General features: G+C 41.5%; 1 protein-coding gene across 1 annotated transcript in view; it reads right to left on the bottom strand.

Annotated features, from left to right (window-relative positions):
• Nucleotides 1–26,251, bottom strand: part of LOC132825764 (hemicentin-1-like) — a 436,368-nt gene that overhangs the window by 355,877 nt on the left and 54,240 nt on the right. Inside the window, exons 3-5 of the mRNA XM_060841228.1 lie at nucleotides 25,961–26,031; nucleotides 4,264–4,422; nucleotides 593–715 (exon numbers count right to left, since the gene is read on the bottom strand). Coding sequence (XP_060697211.1) covers nucleotides 593–715; nucleotides 4,264–4,422; nucleotides 25,961–26,031 — 353 coding nt within the window. The remainder of the gene's footprint in view (nucleotides 1–592; nucleotides 716–4,263; nucleotides 4,423–25,960; nucleotides 26,032–26,251) is intronic.

The raw sequence follows: 26,251 nt of genomic DNA, 5'->3' as shown, positions 1-26,251 counted from the left end.
TATTAAAGGACATTAATGAATGAGTAGATTGTTTCCACAATGGTTATCATTGTGTTTTCATGGTCAACCTGCTGGAAAGTATCTGCATGATCAAAAGTGAAATCAGGATGCTTTCTCTGACTGAGAACTGCCTATATTCTAGCAGGCTGGAGGTTTTTAGAAAATTTGACAGGAACTTGTTTTCACCTAGGAGTTGTTGGGAATCTAGAACTCACAGCTTGGAAGGATGGTAGACACAGAAAGCTGATCATATTTAAAAACTACTTGGCTTTGACAAAGATTCCAGCGGGGCTACAGGAGCTGAAGATCTTCTAAAACTCCTTCCATACAGAATATTTCTAAACTTTGGTGTGACTTCCTCCAGTAACCATTGTTCATGAATTTATGACTTCCAAGAATGTGATTGGACTAGGGAGGAAAAACATCCCAAGGTTTCTGTTCCTGATCACTGTCCAGTAGCACATATTTAACGTACATTATGTTATTCCAGAACAACAAACACAATTCAGGTTTTTCAAAGCATTTAACCTGGTCCTCTGGGAAATGTCCCTGTGGAAAAGGATCAGTTCAGCTAAAGGGTGCATCTGCTTACCTCATTGACCTGCTGTTTATCCAAGTGGAATATTTGACCTGAACTCGTTGAAGCAACCTCTTCAAATGCTCGATAACCGGGATGGCCTCTGTCCCCACAGTCTCCAGTTAACACAAACACAACCTGTTTGGAAAGGAATTTCAATCACTTTAATCTACTCCCAATTAATTATTCCTCAGGAGCCCCTCAACCCTTAGATTAGCACTAGGTTTTAACAGTTTGCTTAAATAAATCCCTTTCAGAACAGAGCCTATAAGTTTAGTTTCAAACCAAAAAAATGACAAAATATTGTGAATACCAGATATTGGAAATAAAAGTAAAACTCTGTAAATAGTCAGCAGATGCAGCAGAATTCTGGTTTAGTCTCTCCACAGGCACTGCTAATCCTGTCCAGTATTTTTAGCATCTATTTAGCTTTTGCCAACAACACGTTAACAGTCTAGCATAACTATACTCACTGAACATCTCACAGAAGTAACAGAAAATAGGCTAAAGCTTTCAGAACATGTTCCTTTGGACTTGCAGGACATCAAAGGCAGCAAAGATGACAAGAGGGGAGAAAAGGTGGTACAAGGAGGTGCAGCAATGAGGGAGGGCAAGGGAACAAGGGCAGTGAGCAGGAGAGGGAAGGAGGAAGTCAGCAAATGGAGGAGTGAGGTGTAGATGTTGTTGTAATCACGAGACGAAGGGAGAAAGAGTCAGCACATCGCTGTGCGGTGGAAGGGTGTAGCAATTGTCAAAGAGTTATGGAGACCCTTCGGTCCAACTTGTCCATGCCGACCAGGTTTTCCAAACTAAACCAGTCTGATTGTGAAGGAGGAGGGCAGAAATTGGATCTCAGAGGGCAAGTTAAGGATAGCGGTTGGAAGAGTAGGCAGAGGAGAATGCAGCCATCGAGAGAGAGGATAGCCAGCATTGGAAGATGGTGATTTTAAAGCAAAGTTGTGAGATCCCCTACACAGAGCGGTTTTTCAAATTTAGATAATCATTACTTATTAAATGCTTAGCTTTTTTGGTGGTATCCTGCAGAAGTCTCTTTGAGGGATCTTCATGTAGGGCACATTTTCCAGAACGCAGCTGGTCCTCACCTTCCACCCCACCAAGGACTGAATACAACGTATCATCCTCAGCTATTTCCGCCACCTACAAACAGACCCACCACTGGAGATATATTGCCCTCCCTACCTCTATCAGCATTCTGCAGAGACCATTCCCTCCGTGATTTCCTTGTTAGTTCCATGCACCTGACCAACCCACAATCCACTCCCAGCACCTTCCCTTGCCACCACAGAAAGTGTAAAACCTGCGCCCACACCTCCCCCTCACCTCCATCCAAGACCCCAAAGGATCCTTCCACATAAAGCAGAGATTTTCGTGCTCTTCCACACACGTCATCTATTGTGTATATTGCTCCCAATGTGGTCTCCCCTACATTGGGAAGACAAGATGCTAACTTGCGGAACATTTCAGCGAACATCTCTGGGACACAAGCACTAAACAATCCCACCACCCTGTTGCCGAACACTTTAATTGCCCTCCCACTCCACCAAGGTCATGCAAGTCCTGGGCATCCTCCACCACCAGATTCTAGCCACCCGACGCCAAGAGGAAGAATGCCTCATCTTCCGCCTTGGGACCCTCCAACCACATGGGATCAATACTGATTTCAGCAGTTTCCTCATCTCCCCTCCCCTCACCTCATCCCAGATCTAACCCTCCAACTTGTAATCGTCCTCTTAATCTGTAGTACCTATCCATCTTCGTTCCTACCTATCCACTCCACCTTCCGCTCCAACTTATCACCATCAATCCCAACCTACCACATTCCCAGTTACCTTCCTCCCAACCCCACCCCCATCCCATTTATCTCTCAGCCCCTTTGTGCCTCTCCCAGTTGCTGATGAAGAGCTTATGCTCGAAACGTTGATTCTCCTGCTCCACGGATGCTGCCTGACTGGCTGCGCTTTTCCAGCACCACATGTTTTGACTCCAAAAGTGATCTCCAGCATCTGCAGTCCTCAATTTCTTCCCCATAGCTGGTGCCACCAACACAATTTTATAAAGGGTCCTAAATAGTAATTAGACCCTTCATTTGCATATACAAAACATCCAATGCTGATTTCAAGTGTGGGGTTTGCTTGACACCTTGTTTTCCTTCACCAGTATGTTTTGGACAGAAGGCTAAGTACTTTTAGCATTAATCTTACTCCACTCCCACAGCATTAGTCTCACGTCCTATAACAATGCAATACAAAAAAGGTTATAACACATCCTGTTCAGCTTGTACTATAACAACTCCAAAATCGCACAAAGGTAATTGACAAGAAAGGCCCACCAGCCTAGCTAACATAGTCTTTATGCCTTATTATACCACAATACTGTACTTATGCTACCCAGGCAACCTGAAGCTGTGTAACCTCCTGGAAGATGAGAAAAAACCAGTTACAAATTGCAAATTCTTAAGTGATGGTAAAGTAGTCTAAAGGATCGCAGAGGTGCAGTGTATATTAGAGGAAAGGTATCCTCTGCTGGCCATGAGTTCATCCACTCAAACACCATATTGGAAGCTTAACCAATTAATTCTCCCAACAGCATCAAATAGGTTTTTGATATCTGCACACATACTGTGATCAAAATCTTATCGCTATATTTTTAGTCAGAATTTTCAGTCAACTTTTCCCGTTATGAAGTCCTGAGTGCGCAATTCTAATATGAACAGCTACTATAAACATTGCACGCTGTAATTACAGCAGCCTACTGCATCTCCTACTTTTTCAACCTGGATTGCAGAGAAACTGTTGTGGGCAATATCAACTGAACTGTAGAAACCAAAGAATTCTATCACTGAAGTATGTTTGAATATCTTCACACGATTATCCCTCTTCGGCCAAAGTCTATATTTGGTTTGAATCTGTGGCAGCAATTCCACAGAAGATTTACAACGACATAATTAAAACAATAAGCTAGAAAACACATTTCATGCTGTCATGGCTGTCGATGTTAAGCATTTTGAGGTACCATTTCACCTTTTTCAATCCTATTTCAAACTATTGTTGAGAACTCCGCATCATGGAATGAATCTGAAATCTGTCCCGAGTGCATTGTCACCATACTTATTAGTGGTGAGCAATACCAGAGGCATATTTACAATGGTACATTTACAATAATGCATCTATTTTGATTTTAAAATGCACCAATGTCTTCCACCTTGAAGAAATAATTCCATCAGGACCCACACACCCACTTTGACAGATGGAACTACAGTTTTGATATGTCGTGCAAGGAAGGAACCATTGCTACCTCTTCGAACCTCCTTGGCTCTGCCTCAGAATAGGCCCGATACATTATGAAGCATCTCCACTTACCAGGAACCCAGTACCTCAAGGAAATAGAATGCTGGCTTGGTATATTGTGAATACAACAGAACATCTACTTCCATGCTTAGCTTCGATGGCAAGTACGAAGCCCCACTGACATGTTTCCACAAGATGGCTCAAAAATCTTTAATGTTCCATCGAAAAGCCACAGGTAGAAATCAGCCTCGAAACTTTGAAAGGAAATGTCAATCTGTAACTCACTCATTGAATCAACACTCACGATTGTAATGTTCACCTTTTTTTGTGCATTCAGAGGCCAGACCTGTACCATCTCAGTTAGCTCTTCTTGCTTACCTGGGACTGCTTCAGTTGGATGAGTTGCAGGACATCCTTCGTCAGTTGATAGTCCTTTGCCCGGGCATCAGTGAAGACATAGATAAAAGAACTAGGTTGGGATACTTCAAGCGCTTGCTTAATTGCTCCCATACTCATCTCTGGGCAGTCCCCACCACCCTGCAAATAAAGAGGATAAAATCAGATCCATCAATACCACAATTATTTCTCTTGATGCCAGCTACTTACTTGATATGCAGTGTTTGAATGAAGAGAAATCAAACAACATCCTCACCCAATACCAAACACAGAAAATACTTTCTTGCAGTGGCCAATATTCAAGATAAAGAAACCTTCTCAGATAGGCCAAAGAGGTAATAGATTCAGAGCCTAACATTAGTAGCCCAATTCCCACCTAGGTCTAGATAACAGATGACACATTAGTGCAAGGATCCAGCAACCTGTGTTCTTTTAATATCTTATTCACAGTTCCCAAACTTATCCAGTTGGATTGTGTGAACACAAAAGAAGCCTAAACAAAATAGTCAAGTAGCAGCTGTGTTTTTGTTGTACAAATAAAAAGCTGATCATTATGCTACACTTTATGGATTCAACTAATTATTTCAGTGAGAAACACCTCTATTCTAAATACAGTAGCGCCTCGACATACGAACGACCCCGTTCACGTACAAATCGGTTTACGAACAGGATTGTACGTAAAAGTTTGCTTCAATGTACGTACGAAATTCAAGGTACGAACAAAGGTACGAACGCAAAAAGCCTGTGTACAACCACGTGGTTTCCTTGTTCTGCTTTGCTACGCGCTTGTTGAACGCAAAAGCACTCGGGCCCTGTGTGACCTCATTCAGTTCGGCTTTGGCACGTGCTCTGTGAACAGCCGTCCAAGCATTCTTACAGTATCCGAACAATGGGAAAAATTGATTCAGTTCACGAATTTTTCAGTTCGTGAACAGTGTCCCAGAATGGATTAAGTTCGTAAGTCGAGGCGTTGCTGTAAACCTGTTTGAGTGGTATAGCTGCATAATGATTCCAGAAACATCTTGAAAACACCACTACACTCTTCACACTGTTTGTTCTGTGTCTCCTCAGCCATCAGAAGACAAACTTTATGTCACCAGTGCCTAGACCTCTGTGATTCTCTTTCTGCATGACCACCTCCCTCCCACTCTTGAAAAGTTTTATTCAAGTAAGTTTTCCGAAATTGCAAATTCCTCTCTCTCCATCAAAATTTGACCCCAGTTTCTCACTACCTCCTTAATCCACTTGGTTAGGGTTTTGGACACATCTTTTGTATTTTCAATGGCTCCTCCCTTACCTTCCAGTCGTAAAATCCTCAAATCTCTGCAGTCCTTCAATTCTGGCCCCTTGCACATCCGTCATCATTGGGAGGCTACGTTCTATGTTCTTGAATTCTTTCCCTAAAGCTCTACTCCTTTGTATGGTTTGGTGTCATAATTTGTTTGATTGGAAATGTTGAGATGAGGTTGAGATGTAGAAAGGAGCCCATCTGCACCGTTGTGTTTGTGCTGACCCTCTAAAGAAAGCAACTGACTCAGTATCCCTTCCACCTTCTCCCTGTAGCTAAGCAAACCTTATCTCTTCAGATAATGAGATTCTCTTTCCAAGGCAAAGACTGAATCTGCCTCCACCATACTCTCAGGCATTCCAGATCCTGAATAACTGTACTAAGCAATACAGAAGGCAGGATTTTGCAGGCCTGTTAATGGCAAGCCCAGGCACCACAGTAATGCTGGGTTTGGTACTAATTACTTTAAGTAAGACATCTGCTCCTATCTCAGGAGGAAGTCCTGCCAATTGGATAGCCAGCAGCTCTGCAGTCCCAGAAATACAAGGTGAGAGCATTGGCCATAGCTGGCTTTACAGGCAATTCTGACATAGAAGAACCCAAACTCAGGCAAGGCTGACAGACAATGGTGATCAGAGTGGGTCAGTGCTGGGGAAAGACATGACTGAGAGACCAGAGGGTGAAATGAAAATGGAGAAAACACAGGGCGTCAAAGACTAGTTTCTTCATATTGTTTGCCCACATCTTTGCCAAAGATCAAGGCCACAGGCCATAGATGTAACACAGTCACCAATAAATCGAACTCCGTGAAACCTCTGTCCCAGAGAGTGGTGAGCTTGTCCAATTTGAACTCAGATGAAGTGATCACAAGAAAATTGTAAATGTATTTAAGGGGAAACTAGATAAGCATATGAGGGAGAAAGGAATATAAGGAAATGCAGAAGTACAATGGGAGGAGAATTGTGTGGTTTGTTTCTGCACTGAAAATTCTAAATATTGATACACAATTCCCATTCTGTGCTAAGTTGACTGAGTGTAGGTGGATAATAATGGTCACTGGACTTCATCCTCAAGACTCATAATGAGTGTCCAGTGACTGAGGGAAAGCAAAATACTGCAGTTGGCGAAAATTTGAAACAAACATGGACGATGCTAGAGAAACTCAGCAGGTCTGGCAACATGTTTGGAGTAACAAATAAAGTTAATATTTCAAAAATGGTATGATTCTTCAAAACTGGCTATTAGGCTAATAGAGAATATTTAAAGACTCTACTTAAAGAAAAAGAAAGCATCAGCATTATCGAAGCACATCTAACTGTGGGCTATAGCTACCATGAGGTATTCTAATACCATGTGAAGTGGCCTCACTTCCTGTGATGCTGTACACTTTTGATTACCACAACAGTTAGAATTAATCCTTTATGCTATACAAGCTGCACAACATCCTGACTTGGAACTATATCACTGTTTCTTCATTATAACTGTGTCAAAATGCTGTAAATCACTCCCTAACCAACAACACCACAACTCTTACATCCTATGAACGTAGTAAAAAAGCACAACAATTGATTTGAAAGGATTGGGGTATCAGTGGTTGTGCAAGGTGAAGATTTAACATGTGGTGGAAAACTTGTTGCAATCTATAAATCAAAGAGGGGAAACTAAACACCTCGAACATTTTCAGCTAATCAGGGAAAGCCAACATGAATTCATGATAGGCAGGTTATATCTGATTCCTGATGAAGGGCTTATGCTCGAAACGTCGAATTCTCTATTCCTGAGATGCTGCCTAACCTGCTGTGCTTTGACCAGCAACACATTTGCAGAGGTTATATCTGACAAACGTGAATGACTTTTTTGAAGAGGTGACTAAGAAAGTGGGCTGGAGAATGTCTATGAATGTTGTTTATATAGACTTCCAGAAGGCATTTGATACAGCGTCACATAAGAGACTATTAATTTCAGCAGAGGCCCACTGAATTGAGGGCAAATTACTGACAAGGCTGGGAAATTGATTGAGGTAGCAAGCAACAGAAAAATAGGGATAATGGGTAGGTACTCAAATTGGCAGGGTGTGAGCGGTTGACCCACAATTATTCACATTATTTATTAATGATTTGGATAATGGCATAGAAAGTCATACATTAAATTTGTTGATGAGACAAAATTAGGCACCATTGCACACAGTGCAGATAATAGAATAAAATTTAAAAGGGACATTGATGGGTAAAACTGTGGACATGGAGTTCAAAGTTAGCAAGTACAAGGTTCCCCTTATTCTACTTTCATGATAGTATGAAGTTAAATACTGTGGATATTCAAAGAAACTTGGGGATTCAGGCACATAGGTTTTACAATCTCACTAACAGGTGCAGAAAATAATTAAGATGGCAAATGGAATGTAGGTCCTTATATCTAGAGGCCTGGCATGTAAGGACGCAAAAGATGCAACTATAAAAATCCTGGTTAGGCCACACTTGGAGTATTTCGAGAAGATCTGGGCACCACACTTGAGGAAGGATATATTGGCCACGGAGGGAGTACAACATAGGTTTACAAGAATGATACCTGGACTTCAGGGATTAAGTTATGAGGAGCAATTACACAAATTAGGGTTGTTATCTATAGAATTTAAAAGTCTTCAAGATAGTAACAGGAGAAGACAGAGCAGATAAACTATTTCTTTTGGTTGGGGATTTTAATACTAGGGGCATGGTAAAAACACTAGGACTATACCATTCAGGAGAGACGTTACTAAGCATTTCCATGAACAAAGGGTGGTAGAGGGTTGGAACTCACTTCCACAAATGACAGTTGATATTAGATTAGTTGTTAATTTAAAACTGAGATAGATAAAATTTTGTTCAGCAAAAGTATTAAGGGAATTAGGCCACAGATCAGCATTATCTCATCAAATGGTGGAGCAGGCTTCAGCTGTTATTTTTGTTCTGTTAAAAGCATCGAGCCACCATCACATCAGGCCAATGATTTTTGGCAAATGGAGGAACAGACTTAATAGCATTAACACACCAATTACTATAAATAACACCTAGAAATTTCCAAATGTAGGAAATCTGCAATTTCATGATTAAGGAGAAAATGCTATTTTTTACAATGACTGCTACAGTCAGAATTTGAAGCAAAAGAACCAATCTTTAACAAACTTCACACTGGAGTCCAATTCTTAAGTTTGCATAAGACTTTGGCTAGACTGAGAACTTATACGGGGGAACCTTTACTGATTAAGGGTATAACATCAGTTCCAGTTTCTTATGCGAAGCTGCTGGTTCAGTTACCACTGATTGTAGTAAAAGGCTCTGAACCAAGCCAGATGGGATAAAATTGATGAGTGAGATTCACCTAGATTGGCTCAACATTTTTTAATGAGGAAGTCATTGCCTGAGTGAGATCCTAATTAAATAACCAGAAGTCTTCCTACTCTATGAAGTACCAAAACACAGTAAAATATAATTTAAAAAAGCTATATTAAAAAAAGCTACAATACGGAAATAACCAAAAAAAAGGATAAATACATAAACATTCAAAATAGAATTCTATCAAGTCTTAACAAGATAGCTTAATTTACATTCAACAAAATTACAACACTCAACACACTCTCATTGTAGGTCCCCATCAAAGGGAGCAATAGTAAGCAGACCCATATTTATACAGGATTTTTCATCCCAAAGGCCCCCGAACCAACAGACATTATCCTCACGGCTAGACAAAGGCCCTAGATAATATGGCCAATATATCCGCATCGATATAGCTCAAAAAGGACCGCCATGTTCTATAAAACAATTCAATTTTTTGGTGCACCATATTCGTAAGGAAGTCCAGGGAAATGTGTTCCATAAACTATCCTGTACCAATTCGAGAGTCCTGGGGAACTTTCCGGTACCCAGCTTACTAAGATGCTTTTCCTTGCACAAAAGGAGAGGATAGTAAACAGTTTCTTCCCATGTGCATCTAGAGAAAGAAATTTGAAACACCCAAAATCCAACCCAATCTCTGTTCCCAAGATCTTTGCCTAGGCATTCACTACATTGTGCCAGTATCAGCGGATCTTATGGCACGTCCGCCAAAAATGAATGAGAATACTAACTTCTATTTTACACTTAGGGCACATTGGGGACACTCCTGTCTTAAACTTTGCAAGCCACTCTGGTGCTATATGGGCCCATGAAGTATCTTCAATTGAATAACTTGAGTCCTATTAAGATAGATATCTTACTGGCATTTTCCCAGATGTCCTCCCACATCTCTGAGGAGATTTCCACCCCTAATTCTTGAGTCCAGGTTTTATACAGTCATTCGACACATTATTACCTTGCGAGTGATGGAGAGTACTGACCGAGGAGGCATCCACTGGCTGAAGCACTCCATGCTCCGATTTATAAGGATTGGCCATTAATGTGGTCTTTTCTCGTATGAACTCTCATACTTGAAAATATCTAAAGCGGTCCTTGCTAGGTAACCCGAACTTCTGACACAACTGTTCGAAAGATATCATGACCTCCCCATGAATAGATCTCCCAAGCAGCAGATTCATCTGGATTCCCAAAGTTTAAAGTCAGCGTCTGTCAAGCCTGGCTGAAATCCCAACATTTCCACCACAGGAGTGAAGGGGGAGGTTTTTTGAAGATTACCCTCACCCTGTTGGATCATCCTCCAAGCTTTGATTGTATTTAGGACAATTGGGCTTTTACAATGACAGTTCTCATCTTATCCATAAACAATAGGTTGAAAAGGCGGCATTTTTGCCTGGGAAGCCTCGATATCCAATACTTTTCTTGAGGGAGCTACAATTTATCTGATTTGATAAGGGGCCGCCTATGATGCCAAACAAAGGAATTGAGCCAACCATAAATCCTATGCAGCGCTTGACTCAGCAATATCAAAGGAAGCATTCTCATAGGGTATAATAGGCAAGGAAGAACATACATCTTGACCAGAGCTATTCTCCCCAACCAGGATATCGGGAGATCTTCCCAGCCTCATTTTCTCTAACAGATTAGACTAGATTCTCTACAGAGTGGAAACAGGCCCTTTGACCCAACCAGCCCTCTAAAGAGTAACCCACCCAAACCCATTTCCCTCTGACTAATGCACCCAACACTACGGGCAATTTAGTATGGCCAATTCACATGGACTGTGGGAGGAAACTGGAGCACCCACAAGAAAACCCATGCAGAATGTGCAAACTCTACACAGACAGTTGCCCGAGGCTGGAATTGAACCTGGGACCCTGGTGCTGTGAGGCAGCAGTGCTAACCACTGAACCACCGTGCCACAGTTGAACATAGTTAGCTTTGTGCCGGGGTAATAGAAATGCCTAAGTAGAGAAAACCTTCCTGTGACCACCGAAAGGGGAAGCGGGTTCCATCTGCAAAGTTGGATATGCTGGTTAGACCTCCCAGCAGCATGGCTTCTGTTTTCATAAAATTAACTTTGTACCCTGAAAACGTACCAAATAAATTAATCACTTGTATTAAGTGGGGCACAGATGTCATTGTCAAAGAAAAGAAGCACATCATCCGCAAAACAATAATTTTATGCTTGCCTGATCCTACCTTGGGGGCCGTTATGTTGGGGTCCATCCGATAGCTTCCACCAGCGGTTCGATCACTAGTGTAAATAATAGCGGCAAGAGAGGGCTCCCTTGATGACAACCTCTGCCAACACTAAAACTATCTGATCTTATGCCATTAGTAAAAGCACTGCTGTTTTCGGACCATTATATAGCACTGCAACCCATTTAGTTAAAAACCTCTCCAAGGCCAAACCGCTCCATGATATAGAAACGGTATGGCCATTCCACCCAATCGAATGCTTTCTCTGCGTCTAGGGGGACACCAAGCATGGTATTGTCTTTGCTGGCTTACTTGTACCATATTTAGCACTCTTCTAATATTATTAGTAGATCTACAATGCTTAATAAAAGCCGTCTGATCCACTTTTATGATAAATGGCAATACCCTCTCCAGTCATAATGCCAGCATTTTAAACAGGATTTTAAAGTCCACATTCAGTCAGGATATAAGATTTTCCCTTTCTTGACGATGAGAGAGATATTTGCTTCTCTCAAGGAGGGAGGGAGATTACCCTGACTAAATGAATAGTTGTACATGCCTATAAGTGGTCTGGCCAGTTCATCTATAAACTCTTTGTAGAATTCAGTCTGAAATCCATCTGGCCTGGGCTCTGGGGCTGTTTCACCGCCTCATGCACTTCCGGAGTTGTCAGGGAGGTATCCAAAAAACACCTGCTCCGAGGTTATACCCGAGAGGTCCAGGTTCTTACAAAAGGACTCCATCTTCCTCACTACATCCTCACCATCCCCCGACTGATACAGCTCAAAACAGAACTTTCTAAATGCTGCATTGATCTTTTTAGGATCACGAGTCAAAGTACCAGCACTCTCTTTAATAGATGTAATAGATTGGGGAGCCTTCTTCTCTCTGGCAAGGTGTGCTAGATACCTGCCCGGCTTATCACCGTACTCAAATAGTCTCTGCTTCTCAAATAGATGTAATTCAGTTATGGATGGCCTATCAACAAACGCTGACTCCACTGCCTTCAGGCAAACGTCGAGCAGACGTTGTTGTTCTCCTCTCTGTCATTTCCGAGTTGCAGAATACGCGATAATCAAGCCTCGCGCATAGGTTTTGGCAGTCTCCCACATCACCCAGTGGGTTACTGGCCGTACCTAAATGGAAAGCACATCTGTTACGAACGTAAAAGGATGTACTGGGGGGCAATATACATGCAAAATCCCATATTCCTGTCCATACATTAGAGCTTTAAGTTGCCTGGACTCATCCTTTATTTGGGTCAGTGGTGCTGGAAGAGTACAGCAGTTCAGGCAGCATCCAACGAGCAGCGAAATCGATGTTTCGGGCAAAAGCCCTTCATCCTTTATTTGACTGAACATTTGAAATGTAAGGTTCTTCCGGATAAGATTAGGCACTTCTCTACTTTGAGTTGAAAGATGAGAAGAATACCTGGCCAAATCCTCCCTGCTGAAGCTTCAAATGCTCTTTGTCAGTTAGGTGTGTTTCATGTAAAAGGGCTCCAATGGGGCCTTCTCCTTTTATAAGACTTGACAGTATCTTTTTCCTTTAAATTGGAGAGCGATTCCCTTTAACATTCCAGGTGCCCCATTTAAACAAATAACTAGCCATGATCGTTCAGGAAAATCCGAGACCCCCCAGGAGGAAGAACCCCCTCTGTGGGAATTTTAAACAAATGGCAAACCACTTTTCGCAACTGGACAAATACCCAATTTCCCACACGGAGGATTTGGATGCCAAGCTGGCCGGGGAGCTATCCTTCACGAAGATGGACATGAGCCACGCATATTTGCAATTGTGGTGAGGAGAAGATTCTCAGATGTATGCTCCAATTAACATCCATAAGGGTTTGTACCAATATATGAGAATATCACTTTGAGAATTGTCAGCCTGTGCATTTTTCAGTGAAAGATTTTGCAAGATCCACCCCATTTATCTTGATGACGTGCTAATAATAGAGAAAACCAATAAGGAGCACTTAGAGAACTTGGACATAGTCCTTAGATGTTTCTCCCACACGGGCTTACACCTAACAAGGGAAAAATATGTGTACCAGGCACCCCAACTGACCTACTTGGGTTACAGAGTCAACAACAGCTGGTTACATCTGTTGGAAGATAAAGTGAGGGCAATCAAAAGTGCCCCGGCTTCCATATCTGCACTAGAATTTATGTCCTTTCTGCAGCTGGTGAATTATTACAGGATGTTCATCCACTACCCGGCCTCTATCCTGGCACCTTTGCATCAACACCTAAGCAAAGGTCAGCCTTGGAAATGATTGCGTAGCCAAGCCATAGTTTTCTGGAAAGTGAAGAAACAGCTAGCATCTTCTAAGGTGCTTTAACACTATCATCTTTAGTGAGATCTGGTATTGACATGTGATGACTACCTGTGAGACATCAGGGTAGTATTAGCTCATAGTTGGCCCAATGCAGAGGAAGTCCCAATAACATATGCATCCAGGACTTTGATTAAAGCATAGCACAACTACATCCAGATAGTGAAGGAATGTTCGGCGGTCATATTTGGAGTCAGAAAGTTCCATCAATATCCTTATGGTTATAAATTTGTAATAATAATGGACTACAAACCCCTATGGACAATGTAGTGCTGCCCAGAGCATCGGACCAAATTCAACAGTGAACTATAATACTAATTATAGGTTGGAACACAATCTGGGAAGCCATGTAGTGAATGCAGATGCATTTGCTGCCACCCCCTGATGAAATGGCATCAGGAATGCCAGTGCTGGACACCAGTCTCTGCCAAGCAAGAGAGACCGTTTACTGCAGGGGACAATGTTTCATGTAGGAGCAACGGAAATGGTCCTGCATGGGTAAGAGGCTTGGTCAACACAAGGTCAGGATCAGTGATGCACAAAGTTTGTGTAAGAACAAATACATGGATCATATGAAAGGCACAAACTTGGTGTGGGAGCAAAACATTCCTTGTTACAGTTGGAAAGGCTTTCAGAACCCATTGATTCACCCTCTCCATTAAGTTTTGAAGCTATCTTAGAATGTGAGATGGATAATGCGGATCTTGCTGCATTGATGCCTTTGCTACTGAAAGATGCTCCAGGTACAAGAGATGAGCTCCTGTACATTACATGCCACCCGTATCTAACGCAGAGTCGGAGGAACTTGACCTGATGCCAAAAAGTTCCAGGACATGCTAAAACAGAAAAGACCAGTCCTCATCCTTGGATTCAGGGGGGAGGGATGTAGAGATTGCAATTAGGTTAACCTCATAGAATATGAGTTCCCTGACTGACCAGATTAACAGCCACAATCAGGGAGCTCTGCCTGAAAGATATAAATAGGAGTGTCAGAGATTCTGAGAAGGGTCAGAGAAGCTGGAGCAGTGTCAAGGACTGTCCATGTATTAATAAAGGGTAACTTGGTGGTGGGATACCAGCCTCTGTGGAATTATTTCAGCTCCACTGGCTGATTTGGCATAATTTGATGGAAATGTGGAGGAGGCAGGTTCAATTATGGACGTTGAATGATTATTTGGTTAGAAATGGTGTGCGGGGATGTAGGGAAAAGGCAGAAGATTAGCACTACATAATCGAACTGGTATGATAGGCTAAATGGCCTCCTTTTGTCAATTCTGTGATTTAGTCATTGTTAATATTCTTGAGAATCATTTTTGGACTTCTTTCCTTATTTCCTTCTTCAGATATTGTACATTGCAGCCAATTAATAATTCTGAAAGTATGATCACTGTCCCATAAAGCTTGAAACAACCTGAGTCTTGAAAGGTAGAATATAAATTCCAGTCTTTTTCTTTCCCTTACCCTGATTACTACAGGTCATACAGGAATAGGTTGGATTTGAATTTCATCCAAACTTTTCTTGGCTTGTAGCAAAGTACCTTATTACTTGTTTCATTTGAAACAATTGATTTGATTTGAATTATTGTCACATGTACTGAGATACATTGAATAGCACTGTTTTGCATGATATTCAGACAAATCATGCCTTATATCAATACATCAGGCTAATAGAACAGAATGCAGAATACAGTTGGTTCAGCAATAAGATGTGTTTCTTCCACATAAAGTGGATTTAAGTGGAGAATTTAGACCGTCATTTGAAGAATGCAAACTTTCCTTACCTCTACTGGTTAGAACACAATTCCGGCTCTATTAGTTTACATGGCACAGCTATTACATGATTTTCTTATAATGTGAAATCGCGTGAGAACGGACCTATTGATTATATCAGAACCAAATGTACAGTGTTACAGCTGTTGAGAAAGTGCAGAGAAAAATCATGACTAAGACATTGGTGGGCATGGATATAGTGGCATCCATCCCATTGGACCGATTGTATAACCCATTTATTGATCTCAACTGCTCACCAAATAATCTCTGCAGTGAGTAGAGAATCACTTTCCATGCAAGTGGTTTTTATTTCAGCCTTTAGTTCAGTCCCCTTCTATTCCATCAACAACTTACAGAATGTTTATGGGCCATCTAATCCGAGGCTACAATGACCCTGGTGTGTTCATAAGACTTATAAACTCTAAGGAGTCCAGTTAGATAGGTAGCTTACATTCCATAGTGGTTCAACGATAGAAAAATCAAATTTTGACTGTGCAATCCCATTAGAATACAAATAGGTTACGGCATCTCACCATCTCTTGAAGACAGTACTTGGATGCCACAAATTTGCCTTGCTTGTGATTACTAGGGAAATAACAAATTCTAAGCTCCTTTGTGGGCTTGGTTCATTGGTGAACCACTTGGTGTAAGGTTTACCAATATGGATGGCAATTAGATCCTCCCTATATGTAGAGTTACCTGACATCAGTTAAATGCTGCAGGAGGCCTTAGTATCCATGTGTTAGTGAGGGAGTGGAAAATCAGTCTGAATGCCTGCCTATTGTAAAGTTAGAGACAAAAAATCTGCAAATGCTGGAATCCAAGGTAGACAAGCAGGAAGCTGGAAGAACACAGCAAGCCAGGGAGCATCAGGAGGTGGAGAAGCCAATGTTTCGGATGCACCTCCTGATGCTCCCTGGCTTGCTGTGTTCTTCCAGCCTCCTGCTTGTCTACCCATTATAAAGTGGCAGGTGTGGACTTTGGTAAGGAAAGAATCAATTATGATTCTGATATATTTGACAGCAGAATAATCTGCTAACATAGCCTGAGTTTAAGATGAAGGGTATCAACATAATATATCCCAATATAAATGAACATAGTCAGAAGACAAGAATAAAAATGCAAAAGGTGTAAAAGTTCAATCACTCCCCACCTCATAGTGGGTCATTTAGGTAAAGCTATGTTTATCAAATCCTATTCCATTGATGGAGTCACTGAAAACAAACAAAGTAGACAATTTACACACCACAAGATTCCCCAGCAACACAGTGAGATGAATTTTCAGTAATCTATTTTCTTAGTGGTAAAGAAACTCAGAATCTTTTCACTTGCAAAAGATAGCAAGAAAAACTGCAAAATCACATAACATTATTTGCAAACTAGATATGAGTGAAAATGAATAGATATAAGTGAAAATCACTGGACAATCAATAAAATCACACAGGAATGCGAACACTGCTGCCAGTCACAGGTGAAATTGCTGCACACCAGTGATAGTACAAAGTGAAGCCTCCAAAACAAATATTGTTATATTCCAAGAATCCAGGCTATGTGGTATTTTCCCAGATGATCATGCCTATCTCTATGTGGCACTGGGTACAGGTCATTTGAGGTAGTTTACTGCCATGAATTTTCCTTTGCTTTATCATGGGCTTATATTGTGATTAGTGGTAGAGGATAGTTACCATAGAGATCTATAGCAGGCACACTGTTCTGAAATCACAAAAAAGGTTTGTTGTTTAATAACTAGGAAGTTTATGTTATTAAATGACAACAATAAGTACAACACATTTGGTCAGGGATAATTACCAGGAGTTGGTATGGATTCACTTACTGAGGAAGTGGTGGATGTGGGACAATTACAATGTTTAAAAAACATTGCGTTATGTACATGAATAGGAAAGGTTCGGCGGGATATGGGCCAGGAACAGGCAGGTGGGACGGGTTTAGTTTGGGATTATGTTCAGTATGGACTGGTTCGACACAAGGGTCTGTTTCGGTGTATATGACTCTACGAACATCAGGACAAAGGTGCTGACAGTCAGCTGTAAAAAAGCAGTGGTCCATCTTCATTTATGGCCATTTTGGAGGCTATTTGTTCACTTAATTCATTGGTAGATACCTTTAAATCCTCATTTGCTGCTAATGGAAAGAGTTTATATGATTACCATCAGAAAATGGATATCTTTCCTACTACTGCTACATGTTGGACACTCTAAAATATGAAAGATACTGGGTATTTGGACAAGGTGACATGGTTAAACAAAGGCTCGGTTGGTGAAAGTAACAATGAGGCCATCAGCACACACCATTACTTACATATAAATTGCATGAAGCGGGTGAAGGTGGCAGTTAAACATGAACATACAAGAGCTTTTCCTGAGATGCGCCACACTGTTAGTTCTGGGAAAATAGCGCCTCGCTGTCTGACTCACCATAAAACTACAGTTTGTTGTCCTGCTGACAGGAGAAGAAGGAAGTCTGGCCATGCTGTGGTCTTATTACAATAAAAATGGAACTCAGCTTCTTCCAGCAATGGCTCCAGCACATGTTGAGAATTTATTGCAGCTGTGTGATTTGGGAGTCAATGTACAATAATGAAATTGCTTTAAAGCATTCCCTGTCCAGGAAAATAACAAGTATGAGCCAGCCTGTAATGTTATTTCCTAACTTCTAAAACAAACGTACATCTTCTTCCTTCAATAAGCAGCAGGCTTTCACAAATGGCTGTAACTTTAATTAGTTAACTTTGACTTTATTTTTCTCGAACATCCTACAGACAGCAGTTCTTTACCATACAGTGAATGTCAACCAGGAAAGGCATCACAGCTGAGCCCTGTCACACAATATCCATTGGTGTATAATTAGCATTAGGACCCTTGGTTGATGATTTTCTCTATAAATCTCCATTGACTCCTTTCCATTTGAAATGAACCATATAGAACAGAATTGGAAGCTGAAACCCTGCAGATTCTCTTAAATGTCGATCATTGCATTGATGTATCCTTTAACCTAATTTGCCAATTCACTTTAGCCAACTCTGATTTCATGCCCTCATAATTCTTCTGATTTAATCTTTAAAAATAGTCTCAGACCTGATGCTCTCTCTCACAAACAGTACACAAAATTGAATCATATTATAGTCACTGCTACCTTGGGGAGTCTTCACTATGACATCATTCAATAATCTGATCTCCAAGAATAATGCCAGCTTTATGCAAATATCGCCAGATCTGAAGGCTATCTCTCTTTGGCTATTTTACTTGCTGTTCCCCACAGCTCATTTGCCGTACTGACCCTTTAATGTCTTATATAGAATATATAGTACTGCAATGGGTCATTCTGCCCAACCAGTCTATGCTGTGATTTTATTGCCTTCCTTGCATTGCCTCATCTCTACCTTCTAGTCAATATTTTTGATCCTACTCCTCTATTTAGATTAGATTTGATTTGATTCCCTACAGTGTGGAAACAGGCCCTTCAGCCCGACCAGTCCACACCGACCCTCCCAAGAGTAACCCACCCAGATCCATTTCTCTCTGACTAATGCACCTAACACGATGGGCAATTTAGCATGGCCAATTCACCTGACGTGCACATCTTTGGACGGTGGGAGGAAACCGGAGCATCCGGAGGAAACCCACGCAGACACAGGGAGAATGTGCAAACTCCACACAGACAGTCACCCGAGGCTGGAATCGAACCTGGGACCTTGGTGCTGTGAGGCAGCACTGCTAACCATAATTCTATAAAACAAATAAATGTTTGGGCCCTCAAGTCTACCCTGCCATTCAATAGGATCATGGCTGATCCAATATTCCTCATGATACTCTTCTATCTTTTCTCCATAACTCTTGATTCCCATAATGATCAAGAATTTATCTCAGCCTTAAATATACACAACGTCTCTGCCCCCACAGCTCTCTGTGTCACGGAGTTTCAAAGATTTACAACCCTCTGAGACACAAAATTCCTCTTTACTTCAGCCTTAAACTGACATTCCTTTATTCTGAGACAACGCCTTTTGGTCTTAGACTCTCGGATGTGGGGAAATATCACATTCACCCTGTCAAGCCCCTTAAGAATCCTACCTCTTTCAATGAGCTCACCTTACACTCTAAACGCCAATGCGTAGACTCCCAATCTATTTAGCCTTTGCTCATAAGACAATCCCTCCATAATGGGGATTGTTCTAGTGAACCTTTCATGAACTGCCTCTAATGAAATGATATCTTTCCTTAAATAAGGGGACCATAAAACTGCTCACAGTATGCCAGATGTGATCTCACCTGCACCTTGTACAGTTGCAGTAAGACTTCCCTATTCTTACACTCCAACTCCTTGAAATAAATGCCAACATTCCATAGCATTAGCATTAATTGTCTTTAAGGAGGGACAAAGATGATAAACAAAGAGAATTCCTAGCATTTAACTTGAGCTCAGCACTCAAAAGGAATCTTGAGAATTGCACAAGAATCTGTGTTAGAAGCATTGTATAGGAAAGAAAAGGAATGACTGGGAATTTCATTTGATTGTCAGACAGAGACTGAGGTAGTCGGTAAAAACTGCAGGCCCAGCAGTCAAAAACCACAGCAGTCTGTTTAACTTGAACGCCAATGCTTGGGGCGATATGGAAGCTACAACTCATTAAGACTCATTGACAATTTTAGATCCATCCCAGTGAAAAAAAGATCAGCTCTCATACACTGCAAAACATGGTCTCAGTAGTTAGCAAGTTATGTTTGACATGTGTAAAAAACCTCCATAAACGCTTTAAATAGTCTCTTTATGAAAGCAACAGCCCTCAGTCTTCTCAGTCTGAGTTTAATGAAGCCTCGTTCAATGTCCTTGTTTAGATTGAATTGCAACCATGTACAAATGTGCCTCTTGGTCTGCTGCGGTCATATGACCTCTACCGTGAGGCATGCAGACATTATGACTTCATTTCAGTAAAGATCTTGTGTTGAATATATTGTGTTAGAAGGGGAACTGAGGTGACTATTGCAGAACCACAAAGAAGCACCGTTACTGAGAGCATGAGAGAGACGCAGCTGCCAATACATATATAAAAGAGAATAAAGCAACTCACATTTAAAACACAGATTAAAAGGGAACAGATGCAGCTTTACCCTGACTAGCTCCTGTTCAAATGACAGAAGATATGAAGCTGAGATAATTCTAAAGAGACCGATACCCCATCACCAAGTCATCCTTTATTTACATGTGAAAAGTCCTTGATATTAATCCAGCTTTCTCAGAGCCAGTTCTCAGAGTGAACAGGATGTCTGACACTCCTGCTTATGTCAGTCAGCCAGGGCTCCCTGATTGACCAGATTAACAGCCCCAACCAGGGAACTCATATTCTATGAGGTCCATCTGGCTGACTTTGATATAATCACGATATCTCTCCCCACAAGTCCAAAGACACAGGCCAATGTTATTTTCTGAAGCCCTCCTGGGTGTTGCAGCATTGGGTAAGGTTCCTCCAACTCTGCCTGTGTTACAGGCAGCATTTAATGCACAGCAGCTCGCCTCTTGTGTCCAGGGCATATTTGAAAAAAATCATTCTTCTCTTCAGATGGGCAAGGGTGTCAAGGTAACGACATCTGCTGTGTCCATCTCAGATTATGAGGTATCTTTTATACTTAACAGACAGGAAGAACCTGTGAGTCCCAAAACAGTCAGAAAGGTCAGTCATGGACCTGGGCACATTTTGATCCTGCACTATTTATGAGTTTATTTAGTCCATGTGCTTATTCAGGACTATCAAACCAACTTGAACTTTGTATGTCACTGGACCTGACCTCACATCAACCATGCCTCTTACCCATGCAGGACCAGTCTTATGGCTCCTGCCCCAAACTTCATCCCGGCACAGTGGTTAGCACTGCTGCCTCACAGCGCTAGAGAACCGGGATCAATTCCCGCCTCAGGCAACTGTCTGTGTGGAGTTTGCACATTCTCCCCGTATCTGTGTGGGTTTCCTCCGGGTGCTCCGGTTTCCTCCCACAGTCCAAACAAAAATGTGCAGATTAGGTGAATTGGCCATGCTAAATTGCCCATGGCGGTAGATGTAGGGGAATGGGTCTAGATGATTTGCTCTTCGGAGGGTCGCTGTGAACTTGTTGGGCCGAAGGGCCTGTTTCCACACTGTAAGTAAATAATCTAATCTAAACTGTCGCTCTGCCATTTAAGGGAGCCTTGTTCCAGCATTGGTGATTCTGATGCTGTTTCACTCTCCACCCCAGGTCTGGGAAGATCACTGTTCTGACGAAGGGTCACTGGACCCGAAACATTAACTCTGATTTCTTGCCAGAGATGCTGCTGGACCTGCTGAGCTTTTCCAGCAATTTCTGTTTTTGTTTCTGATTTCCACATGGGTAGTTTTTTTTGAGTTTTCTTTGATATATTCAAAATTGTAGATCAAAGTGTAAATTCCATTGATCAATATGTGATGTCTTTAACTCAGCCAGCTTTCGGAAAAAGTTCCGAGAGAGGTGGTTATCGAGAGTTACTATGGGAATGCCCTTGTGGCTTAGGGAGATAACTTCCTACACTCCAATGTTCATTTTCATTTTGGGCTGGGAAGTCATAGAGTCATACAGCACAGAGCACAGAAACTGATCCTTTGGTCCAACCAGTCCATGCCGAACAGAGAAACTAGTTCTACCTGCCTGCTCCTGACCCATAACCCTCCATCTTTCTTATTAAGGTGTTTATCTAAGTGTCTTTTAAGCATTGTAGCTGTGCCCACATCCATTACCAATTTGAAAGAGAAGCATCTGTTAAGCTCTGAAATGCTGAGAAGTCTGTCATTGGAATAACGTGTGTGTAGAATTCCTAAGTAAAGAACAAATCACTGATAAACCATCAGACACAGAGGTCCACAGCAACCCAAAAACAGGCATGGAACAATGACATGTACACGAATGATACAGAAAGGATACGCCGTCAGGAAACAGCACCCAGTTGCACAGCCAATGACAACAATGCATCAACAGACCATCTCAATTCAACAAATGTATGTGCAATGCATATGTAAAGGCTGATGGGAATAATGAATGAATACATGAGATCAGTTATGTATATTTGTTAATTTGGGTAACTCAAAATGTAAATGATAATCGAGGCACTTTTTTTTCTTTAGGGGATGTTTTGATTGAACTGCAATCATGTACAAATGTACAGTCATGTGTACAGTCCACTGGAGTCATGTGACCTCTCCTATGAGGCACTTTACAGGTAGATATCTTGACTTCAATAAAGACTTTCGTTGAATATACTGCTGTGTTGCACACTCAACAGTTCTAGTCATTCCATGTGCAGTTTTGATAGGCCAGGGAGATCTGCTCTTGAAAAGACAATTTGTTTTTAATAAGCCGCAACTTCAAGATCAACCTTATAGCAGAAAGAAGCGAAAGCTTAATTCCTAACAAGACAAAAATCAGTTCAAATCCCAGAATACACTCACATTCCTGAAAAACTGAAATTGCTGCTAATCAAAACAAAACCAGAAAATGCTAATTGCACAACAGATCAATCAGCTCTAGCTACATAGAATACAGAGTACAAAAGTTATGATATATCCAGATATATTGGTCTATTGGTCTTAACTGAATAATTTGTGTATAATTGGGAGATTGTGTATAATCTCCAAAAGCAAAATTATCAAATTGCAAATTAGGAATTTGAAACCAATCTGACTGTCCATGGACAATTTGGACCGAAGAGTCTGTTTCTGTGCTATGCACCTCTATGACTCTATAACATCCTTTCTATAGCATAGGGGCCAGAATTGCACACCATTTTCCAACCGTGGCCTAACCAATATCCTGTACAGCTGCAACATGACCTTCCAACTCCTATACTCAATAGTCTGACCAATAAAGGAAAGCTTACCAAACAGGCTTTGGGAAGTAAACTCTGCATACTTTTAATACTGCCCCAGAAGGTCAGGCAACCATCTGACAGCCATGATCAGCCAGGACAATTATTATCAAAACAGCACATTTTGCTATATTTTATATATTGGAATTTCACGTGTTTAATTTGATAGAATCATGGAGGTGTACATCACAGAAGCAGACCCTTTGGTTCAACCCGTCCATGCACACCAGTTATCCTAACCTAATCTAGTCCCATTTGCCAGTGCTTGGCCCATATCCCTTTAAACTACTCCTATTCATATACCCATCTAGATGCCTTTTAAATGTTGCAATTGTACCAGCCTTCAGCACTGCCTCTGGCAGCTCATTCCATACAAGTACCACCCTCTGCGTGAAAAATTTGCCCCTTAGGTCCCTTTTAAATCTTACCCCTTTCACCCTAAACTTTTGCTCTCTAGATCTGGATTCCCCATCCCAGGAAAAATACCTTGTTTATTTATCCTATGCATGTCTCTCATGATTTTATAAACCGCTGTAAGTTCACCCCTCAGCCTCCGACACTCCAGGGAAAACAGCCCCAGCTTATTCAGCCTCTCCCTATAGCTCAAACCCTCCAACTCCGGCAACATCCTTGTAAATCTTATCTGAACCTTTTCAAGTTTCACAATTACAGAACTGGCTCAGAGGTAGAAGACAGAGGGTGGTGGTGGAGGGATGTTTTTCAGACTGGAGGCCTGTGACCAGTGGAGTGCCACAAGGATCAGTGCTGGGTCTACTACTATTCATCATTTATATAAATGATTTGGATGTGAGGTATAGTTAGTATGTTTACAGACGACACCAAAATTGGAGGTGTAGTGAAGAGTGAAGAAAGTTACCTCAGATTACAATAAAATCTTCGGATGGGCCAATGGGCTGAGAAGTTGCAGAGGGAGTTTAATTTAGACAAATGTAAGGTGCTGCATTTTGGGAAAGCAAATCTTAGCAGGACTTATACACTTAATGGTAAGGTCCTCGGGAATGTTGCTGAACAAAGAGACCTTGGAGTGCAGGTTCATAGCTCCTTGAAAGTGGAGTTGCAGGTAGACAGGATAGTGAAGAAGGCGTTTGATATGCTTTCCTTTATTTGTCAGAGTATTGAGTACAGGAGTTGGGTGGTCATGTTGCAGCTGTACAGAACATTGGTTATTCCACTTTTGGAATATTGCATGCATTTCTGGTCTCCTTCCTATCGGAAAGATGTTGTGAAACTTGAAAGGGTTCAGAAAAGATTTACAAGAATGTTGCCAGGGTTGGAGGATTTGAGCTATAAGGAGAGGTTGAATAGGCTAGGGCTGTTTTCCCTGGAGCGTCAGATGCTGAGGGGTGACCTTATTGAGGTTTATAAAATCATGAGGGACATGGATAGGATAAATAGACAAAGTCTTTTTCCTGGGGTGGGGGAGTCCAGAACTAAAGGGCATAGGTTTAGGGTGAGAGGGAAAAGATATAAAAGAAGCCTAAGGGCCAACTTTTTCACGCAGAGGGTGGTACGTGTACAGAATGGGCTGCCAGAAGAAGTGGTAGAGGCTGGTACAATTGCAACATTTAAAAGATATCTGGATGGGTATTTGAATAGGAAGGGTTTGGGGGGATATAGGCCAAGTGCTGGCAGGTGGGACTAGATTGGGTTGGGATATCTGGTCGGCATGGACAATTGGGACCGAAGAGTCTGTTTCTGTGCTATGCACCTCCATGACTCTATAACATCCTTTCTATAGCATAGAGGCCAGAATTGCACACCATTTTCCAAACGTGGCCTAACCAATATCCTGTACAGCTGCAACATGACCTTCCAACTCCTATACTCAATAGTCCGACCAACAAAGGAAAGCTTACCAAACACCTTCCTCATTATCCTATCTACCTGCGACTCTACTTTCAAGGAAATATCAACCTGCACTTCAAAGTCTCTTTGTTTTGGCAACACTCCCCAGGACCTTACCATTAAGTGTATAAGGAAAGTTTGGGCTTTAATTGCTAACCAGATGATCACTTCCCCAAAACATTCCTCAGTCATCAATCACAAACCACTGAGCTAGTTCACAAACACACCACCCCTATTTTGGATCAGACAAAGGGGTTTTTTTTCACCTTTGCTTTATCAGTGGCACAGTCCCTTCTGCTTTCCTGCACTGGTTTCCTTAAGAGAATTTGATGTAGTAGCGCAGTACACATTGATCTGAAAAGGATTTCTGAATAAATGTCATCGTTTTTCCTTCAATGTTAATTGTGCTTTGCTAGTGGTTACTTGGAAAACTTGAATATGAACATTGAGATCATTGTCTCCCTTAGTTCAATGAAGACTTCCTAAAGAGGCTCTTCTGAGTTTTAAACCTGCACTTTGGATCTCATATCAACAGCAATAATAAAACAGTGGACCTGTTTATACCAGGAAGGCTTTGGACTGTTGAATTTTGACATCATGTGGATGGATAGGAAGATGTTTGCATTACTGGAAGTCTATGTGTCAGGAATAAATGGCACGAGATTTAATTTGATTGTGCATTTCCTCTGACCTTGCAATTGCGACTACATTTCAACAATTGGTTAGGGCATCCTGAGGTTATGTGCAACACCAAATAAATGTAACTTCTTCCTTTTAATCATTAGCATGCTCTCACCATTGTTCACTTTTTAAATGGTCAACAATACAATTCAAGATGCTGTACTAGTCCATTGAAAATTCAATTAATTGCAATATGAAATTGCTGCTGTGTCAACGTTATCCCTTCAGTAAGGTTAGGGTTCAAAAGGTGACAGTCAAAGCATGCTCAGCACTAACCTGTACATACAGATCACGGAGTTCTCTTTGAAATCTCTTTGAATCCGAGGTGACAGTAACAGGACCAATTTCTGCATGAGATAAGAGAAGAACAATTAACCTAAACCACTCCTCACAAATCCTTCTTACAAAAGTGTTGGTCAGTTTGATCCTGATTGACGTGAGGCATATCAGTGGCCTGAAAGGGATGCCTTCCTAATTCTGGAGTGCTGACATCCTGATTTCTGATGTTGTGTAATGCTTTTGCAAACTTAAGTGACCAAAAACATGTGAGTTTAACAGAAATCTGCT

This window comes from Hemiscyllium ocellatum, chromosome 21, assembly GCF_020745735.1.
Source record: "Hemiscyllium ocellatum isolate sHemOce1 chromosome 21, sHemOce1.pat.X.cur, whole genome shotgun sequence".
Lineage (NCBI taxonomy): Eukaryota > Metazoa > Chordata > Chondrichthyes > Orectolobiformes > Hemiscylliidae > Hemiscyllium > Hemiscyllium ocellatum.
This window is presented reverse-complemented; position numbering and strand designations above follow the sequence as displayed.